General features: G+C 39.2%; 1 protein-coding gene and 1 non-coding gene across 2 annotated transcripts; both read right to left on the bottom strand.

Moving 5' to 3' along the window:
- Positions 1–9,366: 9,366 nt before the first annotated feature.
- On the bottom strand, positions 9,367–14,840 carry LOC145416613 (eukaryotic translation initiation factor 4E type 3-like). The gene is made up of 4 exons (XM_080285545.1): positions 14,588–14,840; positions 13,240–13,468; positions 10,399–10,621; positions 9,367–9,569 (listed from the first exon to the last, which is right to left on the bottom strand). The coding sequence occupies exons 1-4, from the start codon at positions 14,755–14,757 to the stop codon at positions 9,499–9,501; spliced, it is 693 nt and encodes a 230-aa protein (XP_080141671.1). The 5' UTR covers positions 14,758–14,840; the 3' UTR covers positions 9,367–9,498.
- Positions 11,712–11,830, bottom strand: LOC145416845 (5S ribosomal RNA). Its single transcript, XR_013900364.1, has one exon. It is a non-coding gene; the product is annotated as a 5S ribosomal RNA (ribosomal RNA).
- Positions 14,841–22,738: the final 7,898 nt, after the last annotated feature.

The following is a 22,738-nucleotide window of genomic DNA, read 5'->3' as shown; positions in this document are numbered from 1 at the left end:
GACCACAGGCAAGCAACTACTTCTGAGGCCATCCTACTGGTATAGTACAATAAATACACAACATAGGGTACAGACACCCCCTTGTGGTATACAGCACTTTGCCACATTTGGACCAGGGTTTTCCCCTCCAGCAAGGTGAAGGAAGTACAGTATGAGGAGGTTTGGCTCCTGTGTGGATATTGCAGCTGCTTTGCTCCACCCAAGGTACCCAGCACCAACACATGTGAGCTCCTCATCAAGGCCAGGTAAAAATTATGTGATGGTAGATGACAGATTGCAGCTGAGCTAGGAAGTCGGGTCTTCGTTTTGGCCATGCTGAATACACAAGACTTGGAACCAGGTAATGGATGTGAGGCTATTTGTAAAAGAGCCTACCAAGTATGAAAATCATATGGAGAACACACAATTAAAAATTCTCAGCACTCAAATTGCCATAACCTGTGAAACATTTTGTAGTCTGTAGTATATATCCTCTCAGCTATCACCATAAAGATGATGCCCAGGACACCACAGTAGTAGAGTACATCTTCCAAAGCCACAGGGACTTGTTCACCAAAATCCTAGCTAATACGGTACTCCTCACAGATCTAATGTTACAGTACTCCTCAGAAACTAAAAATTTACTCAACAGTTAGTGATAATTATCTAAAACAATCCAAAGTAATTATTTTATGCATGAAAGTGTAAAAGCTTTTTCCCAGCCCTTAAATGCCAAGAACAGATGTTTTAACATATATTTATGTACAACAGAGGACAGTACAAAATTAATGGCAGTTGGGTACTTACTATTCCAAACATTTATAACTGCGCACAGTGAAGTTCTGCAGATGCAAAGACGTACAGCATGAATTCTTACTCATTTGAATTTTACAGTCATATATTTTAATGAGAATCTGAGGGATTCACAAATGTAGAAAAAAAAAAAAAAAAAAAAAAAAAAAAAAATCCAAGCACTGCATAAATTAGTGTTAATTTCCATATTGCGTAACTGTGTGGTTCCTGCATAACTTGGACTCACTAAGCATACAACCATATCATATATGAAAAATAATACTTGAAACCCAAATGTGTCTGAAATCATGAATTATATATCCACAAAACTGATACAGTGAAAGTCCTGTAATCTGAGTGGCAGAGATCTGAGGGTATCCCAAGCTATTATTTTGGAGTATTCGGAGGAACCTCTGAAAACATTAGAAATATATTAATCCCCTAATTATCCGGACATCCATCATCTGGACCATCCATTATCTGGATGCTGTGATCTGGCAGTTCAAAATCATCAGTTGTACATTTTTCCATTTTATCCAAACAAAATGCTTGTGGAAATTATGGCTGAGCAAACATTTCTGTCTGGCTGGGCCAGTTTTTTCACGTTTTTTAAGGCCATGATGAAATGGGTCTGGTTGACCATGGTTACTGCTTGGCTGTGGCTTACAGGTCTGCTTGACCACAGATTAGTGTAAAACACAGAAATAAGTGTTGTACAATGTAATGTAGTGGCCTTTTACAATGGCTTTCAAATAGGGTATGTACAAGGGGGGGCCATGGGAGAAGTTCATTATCCTGATGGATTCACTATCCGGACATAACTTTGGCTCTATTACATCGGATAATCAAGGGATTACTGTATGTACACGATCATTAAATAAACACTTTAAAATTATATGGGTTATTGTTTCAATCACCAGAAATGCATGAAAGTGTAGCTGAATAGTTGCAGGCAAGAACTGTACATCAAAGTCCAAGAGCAAGTCCAACCCAGATAAATCCATTGATAAAGCTCAAAGAAAAAATCCTTTTAATCCACTTAGTTTTCACTCACCAGCAACTTATTGTAATTCACTTAATTTTCACTCAATACACTAAAATTTATTACTGCACTTAAAATCCTCTGCTGCCTCAAAAAACTGGAGTACTGTATTGGGATTTTCGGATTACTGGTGGTCAGATTAAACGACTTTTACTGTATATGGTATGCTTGACCTGATTTTAGCCACTGTGGCATTTGTTAAGCTCTATTACTGATAGCCTCAAGAGCCCTCTGATAAGCAGCTTTTTGTGTTCTTTTGTGTTGTAAGTTCACATTATACAGTACAGTATTAAGTAAAAGTTGTTTATTAGCTCTATTCTACCTGCACTACCGATTTGTCAGTTTCACCCAGTATACTGTACCAGTTATGGGGAAAATGTGATATTTTTGAACAAAATTCTGACTTATGGCAAAGACTGCCTGTACAGTACAAAATTACTAATGCTAGTTTCATGTATTAACATGAAGACATCTTTTCTTACCTCCATGTCCTGTATAATACAAGACATTACATTAGAGAACTGATCAAACCTTGGATAATGATAGCTCATGAGCTCAAGTTATCATTTCATTTCATTTATAAAGGCCCCAATATGCTTGCAAGCAGTTATATCGTAAGTAATAGTTCTGGCAGCAACTTCGATGAATATTTGGAACTCTACCCCATTATTATTCCAACAGTGAATGTGCATCATTGACGTAAAGGAGTGCCTCTTATAGGATAGTATCCCTTTCAGTTATCACAGCAAAAACTTTAAAACTGGGAAACAGCAGAAAAAAGTTTCCCACACGGGAAAACATAAGGGAAGGGTCTCAAAGAAACACATGATGGTTACTAATCCATCACAACAAATTCCAGTGTCTCATCCTCTATCTATCATTACAACAGTGTACAATAAGCTATCTTTTTCTTGGTCTTAATTCAGCTAGACTAGTTGGCAAACTGACCCTTACATGATTGGGACAACTTTTAATTATATGTTTCAGCAAATGCCTGATCCTTATATTCAGCTAAGTGCATCATAAAAGCTTGAAAGTGTTAATGTCTTACCATAAACCATCTCATGGGTGGCACAACTCTCATACAATGTACGTTTTCTATTCCAACTAATTCCACATGATTTTATTCAAAAGAGTCATAATGGCCATTAGCTATAAACCTTTTCATGGTCAGAGCAATCCTAGTATTCTGTTTCAGCTAATGTCTAATGACTGTATTCAGCTGTGTGTGTCAAAGGAGCCTGAGTATGCTAGAGTTGTGGAACCAATGAAATACTGGAACCATGTTATATACAGTACTGTGATGGAGCAAAACAATACTGACAGCATTATGGTGTTATCTTTTCCATTATCACTGACTGATCACTCATACATACAGTATACAGTATCTATGAATTTAATAAATGGTTCTTTAGTATGACAAATGATAACATTATCAAACTAACAGGTATGACTTGCTGATGTGAAAGCATCCAATAAAAAACAAAAATTCCACGTTACATCATGTAAAGTGTAATAGGGCTTGAGGCTAGCCTAAGCTAAGTAAAGCTGTGCAGCTGCACTCCACAGCAGAAGCCTCTGAAATATGGAGGCTCACAGCAAATGCAAACACTTCACTATTTAGCACTAAAAAAACTTCTGTACCATCCATCCATCCATCATCCAATCCTATGTTGCCCCATGAGGAGCATAGGAGCCCGGGGCTAGGCAAGTTGGTCCTAACATTTAAGATGAGAGTGACCAGCCTTGCTCATCCCTGAGTGGCATTACGTGAGCAATAAACCCCAACCATCCCTTGGATATAAACCTTCAACGGCTCAATCCGATTGGAGCACCGCAATTACCCACTAAACCATCAGGCCCCATAATTTGATTATATGGTTACCACCCAGCATAGTAAATGGTTTCCTGGTGTACACGAAACCATTTGGCTTGCCACTCGGTGTACAGTCACCCATAGGCAGAAGAAACAGGAAAGAAAGACGGAAAGAAAGACAAAAGAGGGAGTGTAAAGTCACCCGCAGGCTGAAGGACGAGGAAAGAATGAAGTGCCATATAATAATATAAATTCAAATTTACACTGCACTTGCTGTTACTTGTCTTTTCAGTATTTAAGCTGTTACATTATATTTTACACACAATACAATAAGGGCAGCTGGCATCATATGCTTACCACTTGACAATGATTGAAAACTGTACCCCATGAGGATCATACTTCTAATTCACGAAGTGTTCCTGATTTGAGTTATTTGCAATGAACTTGGTAACCTACTCGCTGCAAAATTTATGGGATGACCATAACAGACCACCCTTGCCTTAAATGTCTGGACTGAGTAGCCTACCCCAGACACCTACACTCCTGAATGGTGTTATGAAGAACTGTACAATGGATGAATCTTCACTGGGAATCAGTGTTGGAATGATTACAATGATGGCAGAACTAGGGTCACAAAAAATTAAGATTACTGTACACTGAAAAATGTCAGTATTGCAATACTCACTCACTTTCATAATCATGCTGTGTTCCTTACTCCACAAGAAGCTCAACCAAATGATACTGCAGTTTTAACATCTTCATTATGATGACATACTATTTCATTTTGGCTACAACCAAACGTTTTTATTCAACTTAGGAGAGATTTGCTTCTTTTTACTGGAGAAGTTATATATAGCATTCTTTTATTAGCACAAAAGGCCACTCATAAGTTGAATAAAATCATCTAGAGGTAACAAGACCATAATATAAGGCATTTTTGGGCTGAGGTGGTTAACAGTAATAATTTCTATGGTGTTAGAGTTACAACTACTTCAATTCACAGTTTTCACATGAACAATTTTCACAGTTGCATGCAGAGATTATTCTATAATATTTCATAGACTGTATGGCAAAACTCTTACTGTAAAGCATTTATGAGACAAGGATCTGTTAACCCTTTGGCTGCAGCAAGTTTCTGAGCTAAATAAATCATCCATCATAAGCTGAAATATAAACAAATTCTTGATTCTCCGCCAAAATGTTACTGACAGTTTTGAATATCCTGGGTGGTTTCTGTTGAGCACAGTGGTTCAACCTAATGCACATTATAGGGTGGCCCATATATATTGCTTGTCTTCCACTCTGCTAGGCGATTTCTCGTTTGTTGTAGGGATGGTTCCATTGGCATTACCACTATCCATCCTGCACCATTTATTCACTTGGGTAATGCGATGAGTAAGGATGGAAGTTTAGAGGATAAAGTGCTTGAAGGGTACAACAAGGAAGAAAGGTTGCTGGTTCTTTGAAAGCAGTGATAAAAAACAGGGAAGTGAGCATGGAAGTATATAAAAAAAAAAAAAAAAAAAAAAAAAAAAAAAAAAAAAGTATAATTGTGATACCAACTCTAATGTATGGATGTGAAACTTGGACCTTATTGGAGGAACACAGGTCAAGAGTGAGAGCAGTGGAACTGAGTTATCAGAAAGGAGCAAGTGGAGCCACACGGAGAAACAGACTGACAAATAAGGAAGTGAAGGAGTGTTGTGGTGTGGATGCAGATGCGATAGAAAGCGTTAGGAGAAATACACTGAGGTGCTTTGGCCACATGGAAAGGATGGAGAACGAGAGACTGACGAAGACAGTGTATGTGACTGGAGTGGAGGGGGAGGGGGGAGGCAAAGGATGAGATGGAGGGTTGGAGTGGAAAGGTGTATGAGAGAGGGGGGTGTTGAACTGGGAGCAGGGCAGTGAAATGGCGGGGGACTGGGCAACACGGAGGCAATTTGTTTGTGGCCACCCCTTACGGGATTAAGGTATCTGGCAATAGACAGACAGACTGAGACAGACTACCACACTCATCTTCACACCAGCAGACTAAGCCAACCCCCAACACACAAGACACTGTCAGGCAAGTTTCCAGCAGAGCACTATTTAGGGGGCACACTGTATTTTGCAATCAAAGGGATAACACGCAATGCTGAGATTAGTAAGCCTGAACTGCAACACAACAGCTGCTTGAAGATGTGTCAGCGAACCTCTTTATTCCAGTGACATTTTATTCTTGCTACTTTCAAACTATTATAGAAAACTTAAGGAACTTATTTATTTTTTTTTTTTATTTTTTTTTTTTTATTTTTTTTTACTGAAAAGGTTAATAAAGACTGTATCTACCCCATCCAGTTTCAAACATCTATCCTAAGGTGAATAAAATTATCTGGTTATATCAAGAATAAAAAATACATAATCAAGGAGAACCTGTACATTAAGAAGTGAATTAATATTAGTGTGCCCCCTCCCCACCCACCCCAAAAAAAAAGACTTGCTGCCACTCTTGAATCAATGATCAGGAAATTTAGGTGTTGTATTCATTCATTAGTTCATCATCTAATCCAGTGTTGCCCCATGAGGAGGAGCCTGGGGCTAGGCAAGTTGGTTCTGACATTTAAGATGAGAGTGACCAGCCTCACTCATTCCTGTGTGGCATTACATGAGCAATAAACCCCAACCACCCCTTGGATATAAATTTGCCCAGGCTCAATCCAATTGGAGCACCTTAATAATATACCCACTATACCACCCTGCACCATAATTTGGTTATGGTTACCACCCAGCATTGTAAATGGTTTCTTGGTGTACAGGAAACCATTTGGCTTTTCACTCAGTGTAGTCACTCATAAACAGAAGGAAGAAGAAAGAATGCAGGAAAGAAGGAAGGAAGAGAGGAAAGGGGGGCAATCCCCGAAAGCAGCACTATGTCGTTTGAAGAGATGCTGATAGACCAATAAAAATTGAAATTAGTACATGTTACACAACACAAAACTACTATTTATGCCTTTTTTTTTTTTTTGGCAGGGGGGGGGGGGCTAGGGGACAGTGGCAATAAAAAAACTGTGTGAGCTACAAAAATGTCCTAGATAGATATGGTTGCCTTGAAATACAAGATGTACTACTATTAAAAGGCCTCTTTATACTGTATAATCTTTTTTTGCTATGAAAATCCACAATACTTTACAGAAAACTTTCCTGCTAAAGTTCCATCACTACCTATAAGACTGATTTGACAGTTTTCCCCAATCACAATACCAGCTGAGTGGAAAAAGCACTGAAATTTTGGAACACATCCCTGTCATGTAACGAGTACTCACTGTGATGGACTTATGGTTCTATGTTTAACCTGACGTTGAGAAGGGGGATGCAAAGCCCCAAAATGTTGTCAATGATTTTTACAGTATCTGACAGTGATCGAACATACTTAGTCTTCCAATATGGCTGCTAATTGCATTCAGTAGTATGTGATGCAGGCTGACCTTACATGATAACCACAGGCATTCCATAAATGACTGTCATAAATTAAGGTTTTGCACTTCACTTTGCAATTTAAGATTTAAGCATAAGACCTTTAGGCCCCATACATACCTATATTTTACTATATGCAGTAACTGCCAGCACCAGTGAGAGAGAACTGAACAAATATATGCCTTCAATCTGCCTTAGTGCCCTGAATCTTTGCGATGTTCTATTTCGTTTGTTTTTGCTGCTACCAAACAATATTATCCAACTTAGGAATGACCCCTTACAAAGAAGGAGTTTGTTAAGGCTATACTTAACCCCTCCAGTTCAAAGCCTACCCTAAGATGAATACAGTCAACAAGAGATGGTAAGAAATGAAAAAGATATCCCTTGACTCAATGGATTAAAGAGCAAATTTCATTAATGACTGCAGCCTTCCCAATGCTCTGATACTGAACTTTCTGTGTTAAAATTCCAACACAATAGGTATAATACATGCAAGTTTTCTTAAATTAACAAACTAATTATCAACATGTTCAGGTAGCTACACACAAAACTTAAGCCTACAAGAAAAAATATAATATTTTTATGTATATATATTTATACATGTATATAAACAATTTATAGTGATGGAAAGGGGCATGAAGGATGGGAAAAGAAACTTAGGTAAAGACTTATATTCGGATTATAATAAACTGAGGAATTAGAGAAACATAATAAAGTTAAACATGTATGGTACTAAGCCTACATATAAAGCACTGAGGTGAATTTAATTGCTTCAAAAAAAAAAAAAAATAAGAACAAAAATAAAAGTCACTTCCTTTTGCACCTTCCAAGAACTACAGTACTGCTAATGCCAACACATAATGTCTTTTAACCTTAGTATCATACCTACTCTATCCTCTTCTATCTGTACGTGTACAAAAGATAAACTTCAGACTAAACACTAATGCCTACTGTGGCAGATTTAAAAATGGAAACTGGTACAAAAAGGGACTGTACATTATTCCACTGTAGATCCTAAGAGCTTCATGGCTGCACAGCATTTTAATAGCACGTCTGTTACCTACATTTTTACACTTAACTCCTTTTTTTGTTACACTCTGGCAATTTAATTCTACCTTGGAGAGATCCCTCTTGGGGAAGAGGTTACAAACCACCTCCTTTCACTTTTAGTGCAATGTGGTCTTTGTCATTTCAGTGTGAATGGCCCAGGGCTATCTTCTCCAGCTGAGGGAGCTCTCACAGTGAAAGGGTTACTTGTAGGTGTATTCCCTCCATAAAAGTTAAATGTGTAAAATGGAAGTTTCTTTTCATTATCACTACCATATCATATGCCAATCAGCTCTGTAAGAATTGACACTGCATCACATTCACATATGCAAGGATCACAGCAACTGATTTCACACATTTCACTCAGCATACCTCTGACAATCTAACATAACTGTATATGTTGACAATCACAACATGGCATAACTTTACTTCATAATCAGATTGTTCTCTATGTGTACTGAGAATTATGCTAGCTTTAACTCTTTACACTTCTGAGCAAACATTTCCCAGACAAGGCTACAACTGGAGGTGGTGAATGAGGGGAGAGGGAGTGGGGAAAATGAAGTAAGACGGGAAGAGAGGCAGAGGAGAGAAGGGAAGGAAGGGGAATGACAAAAACTGGATAAGAGAGAGAGAGAGAGAGAGAGAAGGGGAGGAAGGGGAATGACAAAAACTGGATAACAGAGAGAGAGAGCACAAAGGGAAGGGAAGAATTGAAGTAAAAGTGGGAGACATATAGCTGAGCTAGAAGAAAGAAGAGGGAAAGGGAACAAGGGAATGAAAGAAGAAAAAGATGGAGATGAAATGACCATAAAATGGGAGAAAAATGAGCAAAGAAAAGAGGAGAAGAGAAAGTGAATGGAAAGAAGGGAAAGGGAAAAGAGAAAGGATACAATGGTGAGGAATGCAAAGAAGGAAATCACAGAAAAGTGAGAGGATTTGAGATGAAAAAGCAGAAGGGGAGAACAAATGAGAGAGAAGGGAAAATGTGGAGACAAGAGTGTGGGGGCAAAAAGAATATGCAATACTGGAGAGGCAGCTTTTGGAGGGAAGAAGGAAAGGAAAGATATTAGAAAGAGATGGTATGATCGAATAGATAAAATAATTACAGCAACTGCAGGTGCAAGACATGTCATGAGGTAACAATGATGTAGGAAAGAATTAAGTGCAATGGGTTTGGGAGATGGACTGAAAACTTAAGACTTGGATCTATGATGAGATAAAGATCAATGGGACAAGGGATCTGCTGAAAAGTATGTGCCTGTGAAGAGAGATGAAAGAAAAAAGTGCAATGGGACAGGAAGATTGGCTGAGAAGCAGAATAATGGGGCTACGGGTGTACAAGGAGACCTAGTTCGTGCCTAACTCAAGAGCTGATAAGTGCCGGACTAACCAGTTGTGACTTCTCCCCCTCATATGCGTGATGAGTTTGGTGTGCTGTGGGGAAAGGATGAAACAGGATGATTTCTGGAATCATAAATACATGGTCATAATCAACAAAAAAAATACAAATACAGTGACTGCTGATATAATTACCGGTAGTAGAATAAGGAGAAAAAACAGATTATTACATTCTGGAATCAGGAATAATAACGGCTATGGTAATAAATACTTCACTGGTATCAGAGTTTTAAAGAAAGAAAAAAAAAAAATCTAGTGAGAGAACGAGTACAGTCCAATCAATTTGGCAGACTTTGGCTGGTTTCTCCTATCAGGCTTTTTCTGACTCTCTGGACCTTACCTCACCCCATCCTTGGATGAAAAATAAAAAAAGAGGTATGGATGATGACGATGATGATGATGACTGATGAGGATAATGACATGACTGATGATGACTGACAATGACAATGAGAATGACAATGAGAATGATGATGATGATGATGATGATGATGAATACCTGGATTAATTTCTAGAACCAAGAATAAAGACTTAAATTATTAACTTCTTGAATTATCACTTAACCCAATTTTTAAGTCATCAATATACTATCCAGTGAAATGGGCTATTAATTAATTCACATATCGTTCATCTTCAAAATTTAAGAAATTACAAATTGTTACAATTAGCCATCATTATGGTATTTTTATGTACCGGTATATATTTTGCTATTAACTCCAAAATGAAAAACAAAGATGGCCCATTAACATTCCACTGCTATAAACAAAGCTCACATCCCAGTACCCTCAATTTATAATACTTTGGAAGACATCCCTGACATGTAGTAAGGACTGCCAGCATATCAAACCCCAAAACACGTGTGACTCACGCTTATAGAACTCTGCAGTAAAGACGACATCAGGAACGAGGCTGTGGACTTTCTTCATGACAGTGGCAGAGGAGGTGAGGGACCAGTCAAAGTTCCAGATCTGTAAGAGGTCATCACGCTCCCTCACACTCACTGAGATACCACATACTTCATCCCCCTCTGCTAGGTGGCCCTCAAACTGCTCCCCTATTGCTGCTAGTAACAGCTCCTTCCACACACGAGACTTTTGTAAATACAGAGAAGATGTAAATCAATAACTGCTCCTTCCAAACACACCACTGTTTCAAATATAGAAACATATAAAACAAGAAATGGTGCCAAGGCACAGCAAACCCATTCCCAGCAGTCATTTTACTGCTGACATATAAACACAACACGATATCTAGTCAAAGATGCCACATATCAAATTTGGAGTAAATTGGGTGAAAATTGACAATTTTATGCCCATCTAAAATTTTAGGCCGACCCTGACACTGACCCCCCTACCGCTAACTGGGGGGTGACCCCTCTGATATAATGAGGTATGTTATAGGATACAGATATGAATGATGCACCGTCAGGTTTTGGTTTCATATTGATATGATGAATTTGAAAGGAATTACGGTGAAAAAAGAATTTCTGTTTATATTCCTTTTTTACAATTTGTGGGCCTACAGCCTAAGCCTTGACCCAAATTGGCCCAAAATTTAATCAAGTGGTCAGAAAGTCATAGCCCATCATCCCTGTAATTTTAGAGAAAATCATACCAGTAGTTTTCGCATTAAGTTGTTAATTGACAGACAGGCAGGCAGGCAGACTGAAAGACAGACAGACAAACAGAGTGAAAACAATACCCGTCCCTGCCCCAGAGGAGCTCGGAGAGAGGTAAAAACACTAGCAACTCCTTCCAAACACACTACTTGTTGCAAAGACTGTACAGACAGAAAAAACATAATAACAGCACCTTCCACACACAAAATTGTTGCAAGTACGAAGATATAACACACTAACAGCTCCTTCCAAACACATATAACTGCTGCAGATACAGAAAGATAAATAATAACAGCTCCTTCCATACACACGATTGTTATGAGTATGGAAAGATATAACACGCTATCAGCTCCTTTCACACACATGACTGCTGCAAATATACAGAGAAACCTACAATCTCTTCAGCTCAAGTACATGATTTATTATTATTTTTTTTTTTTCACTCATTCATTGCCAGACGCCACGTATCCCAAACGGGGTGGCCAAGGGCTTAGAGTTAATTGTTTTACAGGGAGGGGCACCAATCCTCCACCAACCCCACTTGACACGTAGGGAGAACGTTATGCCAACAGCATCTGGTGTTCCCAGGCGGTCACCCATCCAAGTACTAACCAGACCCAACGTTGCTTAACTTCGCTGATCGGACGGGAAGCGGTGTACTCAACGTGGTATGGCCATTGGCTTTTTTTGCTACTTCAAAATTATTCAGCTTAGGAAGTCATCCTAGCAACCAAGTTTAAAAATCATCATAACCAAAACAAAATCATTTACTTATAGCAAGAAAATGAAAGATGTCCTCTTGGTGACGTGATTAACTCTTCATGTAGACAATTTTTTTTTTTTTTTGCCACAAAACATTATACAACTTCAAACACTGTCAGCCTCTTATCCTGAATGAGTTATGGAGTCTAAATGCTTTATGAGTATTATATATACCAGGAACTTATTTGTTTGTGGCCACCCCAAACGGGATTGAGGTGTCTGGCAATAGATAGATAGATAGAACTTATGCTATACTCTTATTACTACCAGATGATAATTTTCAGCTCATGATGTACTTATCAATAAACCAAATATCCAGCTAGAGTGGCTAATATCACTATTTGGCATCCTGCTGGATGGCTGGCAGTTTTTCAATCATGTAATGCCATTAAGGAAAAAGGGTTGGCCATCTACCCTTAAATACACTGAACTACAGTATCCTAGCCTCAAGCCCCAATACCTCAATAGGGGTAATACAGGTCATTTTTTTTTTTTCTTCCAGTGGTGAAAACAGTTTAGTGATCTAATTTAATTAAAAACAACTTTCACTCCTCCTCCACTCTTCCATAAGGTCCACCAAGGTCAATAACAACTTCAAAAGGCATTACACCATGAGATACATGTATCAACAGCATCCCGTAGTCACACAGCAAATTGCAAAGGACATGGTGGGAATATGCATGGCACTGAGTAAGTCCTCAGTTGTGTGGATGAGCTACTAGACACCAGTACAGTACTGTAATGTATTATGTTTCCAGGTTCATCCTGGGAGCTGGGTGCATTTACAAATAAACATACTCATTTTACCTAATGACAATAGTACAATCTCCCTGCTCAACAGTGCAATGGTTAGAGTTACTGTATTAATAACAGATCCATAACAATATGATAGTTTAATGTAAAAAAAAAAAAAAAAATGACACTGGCTCTACCCTTTTATTATATAATCTTACCAACTGAGAACTGATCAACCAGTACATAAAGTTCATCATTTTTTATAAATTCATGCCGTAATGTTCCTCTGGGCCACATGAATGATAACAACTGCTCTTTCTAAGTTGTTTAGATCTACGGCTGAAGAGTCACACTATCGTGACCATGAAATAGGATACAAAAACCCACACTGGCAGATGAAAAAAGATGTATTCCAAACAGTTTCGGCAACAGCTGTCACCGAAACTGTTTGGAATACATCTTTTTTCGTCTACCAGTGTGGGTTTTTGTATCCTATTGTTTAGATCTAACTCTAATCCTACCAGACCTCCACCTACGCCTGCCTACTCAACCGCAACAAGCCAAAGTTGAATTATCAACTGCATCTCAACTTACGGTATCCCTTTTTGCAACTTTCAGCCTCCAAGTGCCACCATTTTGGTTGCCTTCATCCTCCCACATGGGTCTCCGATCCCCACGCATGAGGTGATAGGAGTAGCGCAGGCAGAGCTCAGAAACATCGGGTATGTGGTTGTACACTGACCAGAAAGATTGAACTGTTGACACGCTGTAGATCCGCTTCATGTTGGCCTCATACTCTGCTGCTGTGGCTCCTCTTGTTGCTCTGCCAAATGATGTATTTAGAAAACAGCTTGCCTCTACTCAGTTTACTGTGCAAAGTTAACTTTTGTCAGAAATGCCACATAATTAACCTAAACTCTATAGCTACATTATTAATTACAGCACTGTTCTATAAGTACCGGCATTTCTAAAACAATTCTGATCACACTGCTTGTTTGTACACTGTAAAATATAAATAAAAATTATATACAGTATATATAAAGCATGACTAAACAGCTATAATATTGCACTGCATATCAACACAAAGAAAACTGCTGATAACTATGCTTGTGGTTAAGGTGTCATGCAAACATGAGGGACAGTTCAGTTCTAGCTCAAGCCCAGTACGTTATTCCCTTGAGACTGGGGAAATAGAATTCAACCCACACAGCCTAATCCCTGAATGTTGTGAAGGAGATAAAAAGGAGTAGGAGTGGAGGGTGGGAAATCTCCCCTCTTTCTTCTAACAAAAGGTTGTACTGATGGTGAGTGGCAACCAAATGTCCAGCACTTCTGGTGCACGGTATGCAGTTATGACCCTTGCCCAGCTGCAGACCTGACGTGGCACAATGAAGGTCTACACGTGTCAAGCTGCAAGTCTCACATGAAGTTCATTTAACAATAGTTATAAAACAATGATTCAAGGGAAGTAAACTACCATACAAATACAAAGAATCAGTCCAGCAGGAGTTATCCATAAACCATCCCTCTGTAAGAGTAATGATGTATCCAGCAAAGTACCCGAGCATAAGGCCAACAGTCTGTTATACCGGTACTGAAAAAACTGGCTATCCTTGTGGGACAATTACTATCATATGATCCAAAAAACATTAAAACTTGAAAATGCACTCAGAAAATACTGAAAAAATTACATGACAGGCTTTGGTAAAGAAGAAAATTTGAAGAAAACTGCAAAATAAAGTGGTCCCATGTCTTCTCTAAGATTACTATGAGCTAACAATTGATCACCCCCAAGGCAACCAGATCAACAAGCCATGGGCTGAAATACCCATAAAAAAATAAACTGAACTGCAAGAAAAATACCTATACCTACCCTACCCACTGGAAATTATACCCTGAAAAGATACTACTGCTCCAATATACTGTAATATTGTGTACTAACTTATCTATCCAGAAGGTCCATGGAGTGTTGAGAGGAACACCTTCACTCTCATCCTTCCTGAGGGCGGCGTAGGTGGCGGCGGGTAGGGCGGGGGAGCTTGACACAATACCATCCATCTTCTCCTCCAGGACACCATTTTTCTCACTTCCAGGAATGGGAATGGCCGCCATGGTATTGGGTGCGAGTATAACTGAGTATGTGAAGGACAAGACACACCCAGGAAAACTCCCAGGCCTTGAAAAAACTTTGGCAGTTCTCTCCAGCTCCTCTTCAAACGTCAAGTCTGGGCTACGTACCCTTAAAATCGCTTACGTTTTAACTTCTTACGCCATTTTCAGTTGATCTTATATATACACTGCTCAGGGCTGAAGTAAACCCGGCCAGTTAAGTTATCAGTTGATCCGTACAGGCTCACCACGTATAATTTACAAACACTGGAAAAAGCAGCAGAAATCAGCTGGTCCGTGACGTCAGTCAGGACAAATTTCACAGCGTCATGGCGCGCTAAATTTGAACTTTTTGCATTAATTAAGGGCTTCCGCAGTTACCAACACTCTAGGCGTGGCGTTTTAACATCGTATCTTTTTTTTTTTTATCTGACAAAAAAAGAGAGGAAAAAAAAAGGCGAATGCTTCCTGTTGAGGATTTTTTAATGTTTTGAATAATCTTTTTCATTCTATGCCGATGGCATTAAGGTAAGGAAATGGTTGATCTAGGTTATTTTTACGCTTTTTTTTTTTTTTTTGCCGTTTCCATTTTACAACAGCCATGAATTATTATTATTATTATTTTTTTAAATGCTAGATGTACTGTATACGTGTGGTACAGATTCTCGCTATTATAGTGTTGCGGATTTAGCATTCTTAGCAAGAGCTCAGTAACATTTAGCTGCAATATATCTAACCCTATTCTGAAGTTTTCCAGACAGTTTTAACGATATTCTGGAGATTTTTTTTTTAAACTATGGAATTTCAATTCGCCTTGCGATTTTTTAACAGCAAATTTAATGGCACCATTCGGTATTCTTGACAACTCTGGTTTTCGTCCTAAAAGCTAGCTGGCGCCGTGGAGTCGTAACTTATAAAAGTAAATTAAATAAATAAAAGACGTTCTAATCTGACGTAGACAGCTGTTCGCACTAAAAATTACTTGTCCTCTGAGAGGCAGCTATTATTCATTCTCTTTTGGGAGATGAAACAAGTTCTGCCCACTTTATGCCTCACAAACCAGTCACGGGCCATGCATACTTAAATAAAAAGTTATTGTTGCAAATATGATGAAAAGGAGATAAGAAATTATTATTCAATCAGAATGAAAAGTATCACCAGTATGTACAGTCGGCATCAAGAGTTTTGTTGCCTCTCCTACTCTTCTCTCGATGTCTCTTGATGAGGGGGAAAAAGAATACTTCCTCAGTATCCCTGCTTGTCATAAGCAGCGACTAAATGGGGCTTTTTTTTCTTTGTCTTTCTCTCCCTAGTGTCCTCTTGTCCTACCTCTCTCCTTGATACTTCTGCATTTCTTTCAGCCTTTATTTTTCTTCTACCCTGTCAGGTTAGACATTGGCTTTCATGGCATGAATAGTTTAAGGACCTCCCACTGACCTCAACCCTTCCTCCTTTCCTGTCAAGCCTTTCAACAAAATTGACTAATCAAGCCACTTTGCTTCCAACCCATTTCACTGCCAAGACACTTCAATGCCAAGACTACTTCAACACAAATGACCGCTTTTATGCTAAAACCTTTAATACATATCCTTTCCCACTTCTGTTCCATTGATAATCCTATATATATTTGTTCCTCCCCTAACACGTTTTGCTGTAGCCCAGTGTTGCTCTAACACGGCACAATTTTGCGGAAGGATATAAACATTCTAACGTGGGCACTGCTTGCGTAACGCGGTAATTTGAACGAGGCGGGCTGTGACGCGGTGTGAGGCGCGCAGCCTCTCAATACTTGACGTCATCACCTGCCAATCATGCTTTGCCTTTCTCGATCTCCCAGCCACCCAACCAGTCAGGACCCCCTACCTCCCTCCTGCCTCCCGCATTCCCCCCTCGGCCCACTCCTACCCACACCATCCTCCTCAGCTTGCCTTTCGTTCTCCCCCTCTACCTCATCTCCAACGGCATGTGTCTGAACTTCTCCTCACACAAGGTACAGTAAATAAAAAAAAGTCCTATTGACCTAATGTTTTTTTTATAACCATATTAATGCCTTTAGGAGGTTTAAATTGGGAGGTATAAAAAAAAATTTGCACCTCAAGGGGGGGAAAAGTGGACTTTGGGCAGGGGTGCAGAAGGTAATAGGGGTTTTCGAGAGTCCCTCTAACACGATATTTGCCTAACCCGAGGTTGGTGTGGAAGCAAGTACCCATGTTAGGGGAGGAACAACTGTATTTGCTCTGAATTGGTGTAAATGGTCTTTGATACCTGGCACTAGGAATCCATTATTCGTCAATTTCTCTATATGGACTTGGAAATCAGTGTAGTGAATCTACAGCAACCCACACAGATGACTTAGTTGGCCACAGATAAGTATCATCACTGTTGTATGCTAAGAGTTTGCCACACTGGTTTCCGAAGTCTATGGAGAGAGAAGCAAGAGAGGTGACAGGACTTTTGATACTGACTACATTATTATTGCTTAGGTCCCACGTCTCCAGGTTCTGCAATGGGCACTGACGGTTCCTTTGGGAGGAGTTAAGTTGGATCATCATTACCACCACCACCACACCACCATCAGAGATGCCCTGTTCCTGCCAAGGGATGGCCAGGAAAAAATTGCCTCCAGGCTACTTTCTTGTCACACACTTCCCTCTCCTCTTTATCTACCTTCCCTCTCATAAATGAATTACAATTCCAGCAGCGTCTTCCTTCATATCATAACTACTGCAGTTGTGGCCCCAGGCTCAACTGCATGTGAATCCGGTAGACGACAGGCTGAAGTTGCTAATGTGCTGTGGTCCGTCATCCTCCTTTTGGTAGAGAGGAGAGGAGCTGAGGGATGTTTGTGTAACTCTTGCCTGGTTACAGCATACTGATGCTACTGCATGAAGAAGACCCTCTCCTGCACCACAGCTAATGAAATAATACAGCTGATAGTGGTAATAAAGCACAACATAAATAAACTGCAATTGTATTGTTTATAGACATACATAACTGTCAACGATTACTTTGTCCATAGTCACAGTAAAAAACAAAAATAATAATAATATGGAATAAAATATTTATCAAATAAATAGTCACTATAACTAATTAAATATGTAATATACTACTGGAGTTTACAATGTTGTATGAGCAAAATTTACTCTATGCTTTTGTAAAATTTCTTCACATCATTTTTAATTTATCGCTTTAAAAATTAGCTGCATATTTTTCCAATCTTATCTTTGCTGCTGCAGTAGCAATGTGACCCTATTTCTGGTACAGTAAAACCTTACAAATCCAAATATCTGATTTTCAAAAACCTCCATTTTCCAAAGTATTTTTTCATGCAATTGGAGGGTGTTGATATATCTCCTCATACAATCAATGTATATTTGACAACAAAATTTATTTGTCAACAAGTATAACAATATATGATATTCTATTAATACATGGTAATTCATTGCATTTACTGTTTACAGGTGGTCGGTGGTGGCAACCATCACCACTCATTTGATGTAGTGCTGTGTACTTCTTCCTTCCCCATTCTTATTCTAGCTCAGTGTCTGCCCTCCTCTCTACTTTTCCCTTTCCTTTCTGTCACACTTATTACTCTCCTTTCCTCTTCATGTGACTCTACACTGAATGGCAAGCCTAATGGTTTTGTATAACCCAGGAAATCACATATAACCCTTGGTGGTAACCATATAGCCAAACTGTGGGGTGAAGCGGAGTCTGCTATTATGCTTCTGGTCACTGGCTGGAGAGAGGCAAATAAAGCATCCATCCCAAAACCAAACCTTAACACTATTCTCCACACCTCGCTCTGGTGAGGCACTCAGCTGTAACGGATAATCAGTTCAATGCACAGGATGACACTGCAGGGGCAGCTGCCTGCCTGCAAGTGATGGGTCTCCTCAACGAGACAGACTGCGGTTGATCAACAACAAAAACTGTTCATAGTATTGTAAGCTTTCTTTACATTGTTTTCTTAGTTATTATGATTTTCTACTTTCCAAAATATTCCATTTTCCATAAGGTCTTTGGATCCACATATTTCAGAATTCAGACTTTGTACTGTACATGAACATTCACTAGCTATACACTAAACTTTAGGTAATTATGCGACTTTAAGCATAACTTGATTCTTGTCAGCTTAGGAGGCTGTCTAGCACCTCTCCATTACCAGTTTACTTATGCATATAGTATCTTAATATATTTTTGTATCACATTATGGTACAAACTCTTAAATCAGCAATGCTTGGGCCCAAAGCCTTCACGGAAAATGGAACATTTTGAAAAGTAGAGAATATCAAGTACTGTACAAAATAATCTTGAGTACCATGAAGAGTAAATGCAACAAAGCACCTTGTATTAATAATATATCACTTACTGTTTTACTCGTCCAGAAATAAACTTTGTCTTCAAATACACACTGACTGTGTGAGGACAAATGATATCACCATCCTCATATTGCATGAACAAATGTTTTGGGAAATGCAGGATACTGGAAAATGTATGTTTACATTTGGGAGGCTGTAATGTAATGCAATCTCTACTACTATCTGAAAGACATAAACAACATAAGAGAGAATATTAACCCCTTCAGTGGAATCACATATCATCTCCTGAAAGAGGTGCTAGAAGGCTTTATATGTTGATAAATACTGTATACAAGCTTTGGAGTGATGCCTCACATACTGCATATAACTGTCCTGCCATGCACTTTAATTTCACAGCATTTTACAGAAATAGTACCAGTAAATTAATGTAAACTACAGTACTTATTGGTATGCACTTCATATACTAACTCAAAGATAATACAGTATTGTACTGTACTTTTAATTCAACAAATTAGATTGTTATGGCCCTGAGCTCATCTGGATATAAATCCAGTGAACTGAAGGCTGAAGATGTCAGTCTCCGGCAACCTGCATTCCTCCTCTCAGAGGATATGGTGGTAGATGAGGGACATCTATACAAGTGGAAAGTTAAGTTATATAAGCATAACCACATGATGGTTACCCTCTCCAACACAACTATTACTGTACCATAAATTACAGTCATGAGGTGCAGGGGGTGAGAGGGAGGGGGAGGCCAAGGATGAGATGGAGGGATGGAGTGGAGAGGTATATGAGAGGGTGGGGTGTGAGCTGGGAGCAGGGCAGTGAAATGGCTGTGGATAAGGTGACATGGAGGCGATTCGTTTGTGGCCACCCCTTATGGGATTAAGGCGTCTGGCAATAGATAGATAAACAGATAGCTTTAGTAACCTATTTACATTATGACATTACTGAAATTATATTAGTATCATCTCATACATTTCACTTGATGAGTTTGTCTTTCCAAATGCTGTTCATACATTTGCCTACTTCATTCTCATACTTAGAAAAGCTACTACATTATGTCCAGCATGTGATTCTGAATGTAGAAAGTGATGTGACAGTAGGATGATGGTTTATCATGGTGTGTGAATGGGTAAGAAAATGAGATATGGAAACTCAGTAAATCTGGAAAATAAATGGCACAACCAAAAGAAAGAGGTCTGCAAAACAATGCATTTGACTTTATGACTTGGACTGCAATTTTACTTATTATTTTTTTTATACTGACAATCAATGGCATGTCTTCCCCAGCACACATTTGAGAATAGACATTTTGTTGTGGCTGGAGTAAAGAATTTCAAATGCTTGACTGGAACATTAATTGAAATGTGGCCTATCCCCAGATTGAAGATGGAATGGGATACTGACAGAGATAATAATGATGGAAAAGAGAAAACTAACAATGACTGAATGAGTCATAACAATGAATTTTGTGACAGAGATGATTCTACGAGATTTGTATCTGCAGAAATTACCTCTTTGTGTGATGTCACCAGCGACTGACTTTGATTATTTATTTATTTTAACCAAATTATGGTGCCTGGTGGTTTAGTGAGTAATTAAAGTGCTCCAATTGGACTGAGCCAGTGCAGGTTAATATCCAAGGGATGGTTGGGGTTTCCTGCTCACATAATGCCACTCAGGGATGAGTGAGGCTGGCCACTCTCATCTTAAATGTCAGGACCAACTTGCCTAGCCCAGGGCTCCTACACTCCTCCTAGGGCAACACAGGATTAGATGATTAATGAATGAAATATTTACAGTATTTATTTATTTTTCATGGAGATGGGAGCACCACACAGATATGCCAAATTTCATAATATGCTATCTTTGTGTTGTTTTCCTTGACAGATGAAGAATTATTACTACTACTAATACAGTAGTCATATTATAACTATTATGAGATTAGATGATGAATGAATGAATGAAAATTATTATTATTACTAAATTATTTCTGGAGGGGGCAGCCACTAGTGTCCCTCCCCCTAAATCTGCCACTGATGGCCAGTCATCTCACTAACAACACTCTGACGGAGCTCAGTCGGGTAATTTCCATATCTGAGCTTTCCTGAGGAATACTACAATTATGGTGCATAAATTTAAAACTTAAATCTGATAAAAATATAAATCTGATAAAATGAGTATCTGAGGTAGCCTATTTCCTTCCCAGTTTTTGTTTCCTGTTTCAACTTTTACCTACTATGCTTTTTTTTTTTTTTTTTTTCCCCCACTAATGTGATTTCTCTATCACTCAATAATCATCCATTTCTTAGTGCATCTTGCATGTACAATACTACTCTGATAAAATGTTTGCCCAAACTTCCTTGCCAGCTGTGTTGATAGAAGTAGTTAAACAAACATTTTTTTAAGTTACAGCAATATGAGGCAAACAACAAAGTTGAAAAGGAAGGATACCATCTGATGTTTGGGGAGCAATGGGAAATATAGATGAGGACAAAATGCTGGTAGGGGATTACTGGTAAATTTTTCCTGGGAATGAACGAATTACTTTTCCATCTAGTTCCAATCCCTGGCTGTCTTTCATGCCATTCTTCCCCTGTCAGCATGTCTCACCTCAATTCCACCATGTTTTCCATGTCCCTAACAGGTGTTGCTATTGTTGTTGTTGTGCCTTGGTATGTCTGGTCGAAATTATCCATCAATCACAGGCAACCAGCCACCTTCTAGTGGCAAACAGAGCCTTGCCAGGGTTGGAAAAGGGTTCTTCCACATGGTGAGGTGCAGGGAAAATGGAGGAGGCACAGCCCCCAAGAAGACAGATAACTTTTATGGAGATATGCATGAGTAGTAGTCTCAGCTCAGACTCTGACTACTTGGTAAATGTGGTTCAAGTTCCCCATCTGGGAGTGCTGTGCAAGGCCAGCTATCAGACCTCGGCCCCACGTCACTCCCACAGTAGTACCTTCCAGAAACATGGAAGCCATCCACTTACTACCTTTTTGGAGGGCTAACAAGAGCTACACCATGCTCAAGGGTGATCCAGAACTATGCAGAGCAGGGGATTAGGGGGATTATTCCCCCAAGCTAGACCTAGATAGATCATATAGTCCTGCAAAGGTTACAGGAGGGCACTACCCCTCCCAGTAAAGGCAGGTACCCAGGCAGGCCGCGAGCTCTTGACCTCGCGATTTTGAGTCCAGCACCATACCACTGAGCCACCCCGCTCCCCATGCAGAGCAGGGGCATCCATCTTCCCTTAGCCACATACATGCTCCTTGCCATATACTCATGTCCTTGGTTGTTGAACATGATGACCACTTCAACCTGAGTACATCCTATTTTACTGTCAGATTATTTATATATCATATGATTATTTAACTTATCTTACAAGTGGTGCCCTCAGGCAGATGAGATTAATGTCACTGAGTTACTTCAGTTACTGGTACTTCTCTACATGCTGCTCCTTAAACCCTTCAGTAAAATGATATACTTTAACTTTTCTTTTGGTTACTGGTAGGCTATCTTATGCATCTGAGGGAACACCTAACCCCTTTGTTATGATGTCTCTCATAATCCGAATAAAACTGACTGGCAGCAGTAAGAATAATTTCTAAACACATCCCATTATGGTGAATTGTTTACCACATTAAATCTAATGA

Source organism: Coenobita brevimanus, chromosome 107, assembly GCF_032717465.1.
Source record: "Coenobita brevimanus isolate Jiangsu-jjx chromosome 107, ASM3271746v2, whole genome shotgun sequence".
Lineage (NCBI taxonomy): Eukaryota > Metazoa > Arthropoda > Malacostraca > Decapoda > Coenobitidae > Coenobita > Coenobita brevimanus.
The sequence above is the reverse complement of the archived record's forward strand: the minus strand, read 5'-3'. Positions and strand labels throughout refer to the sequence as shown.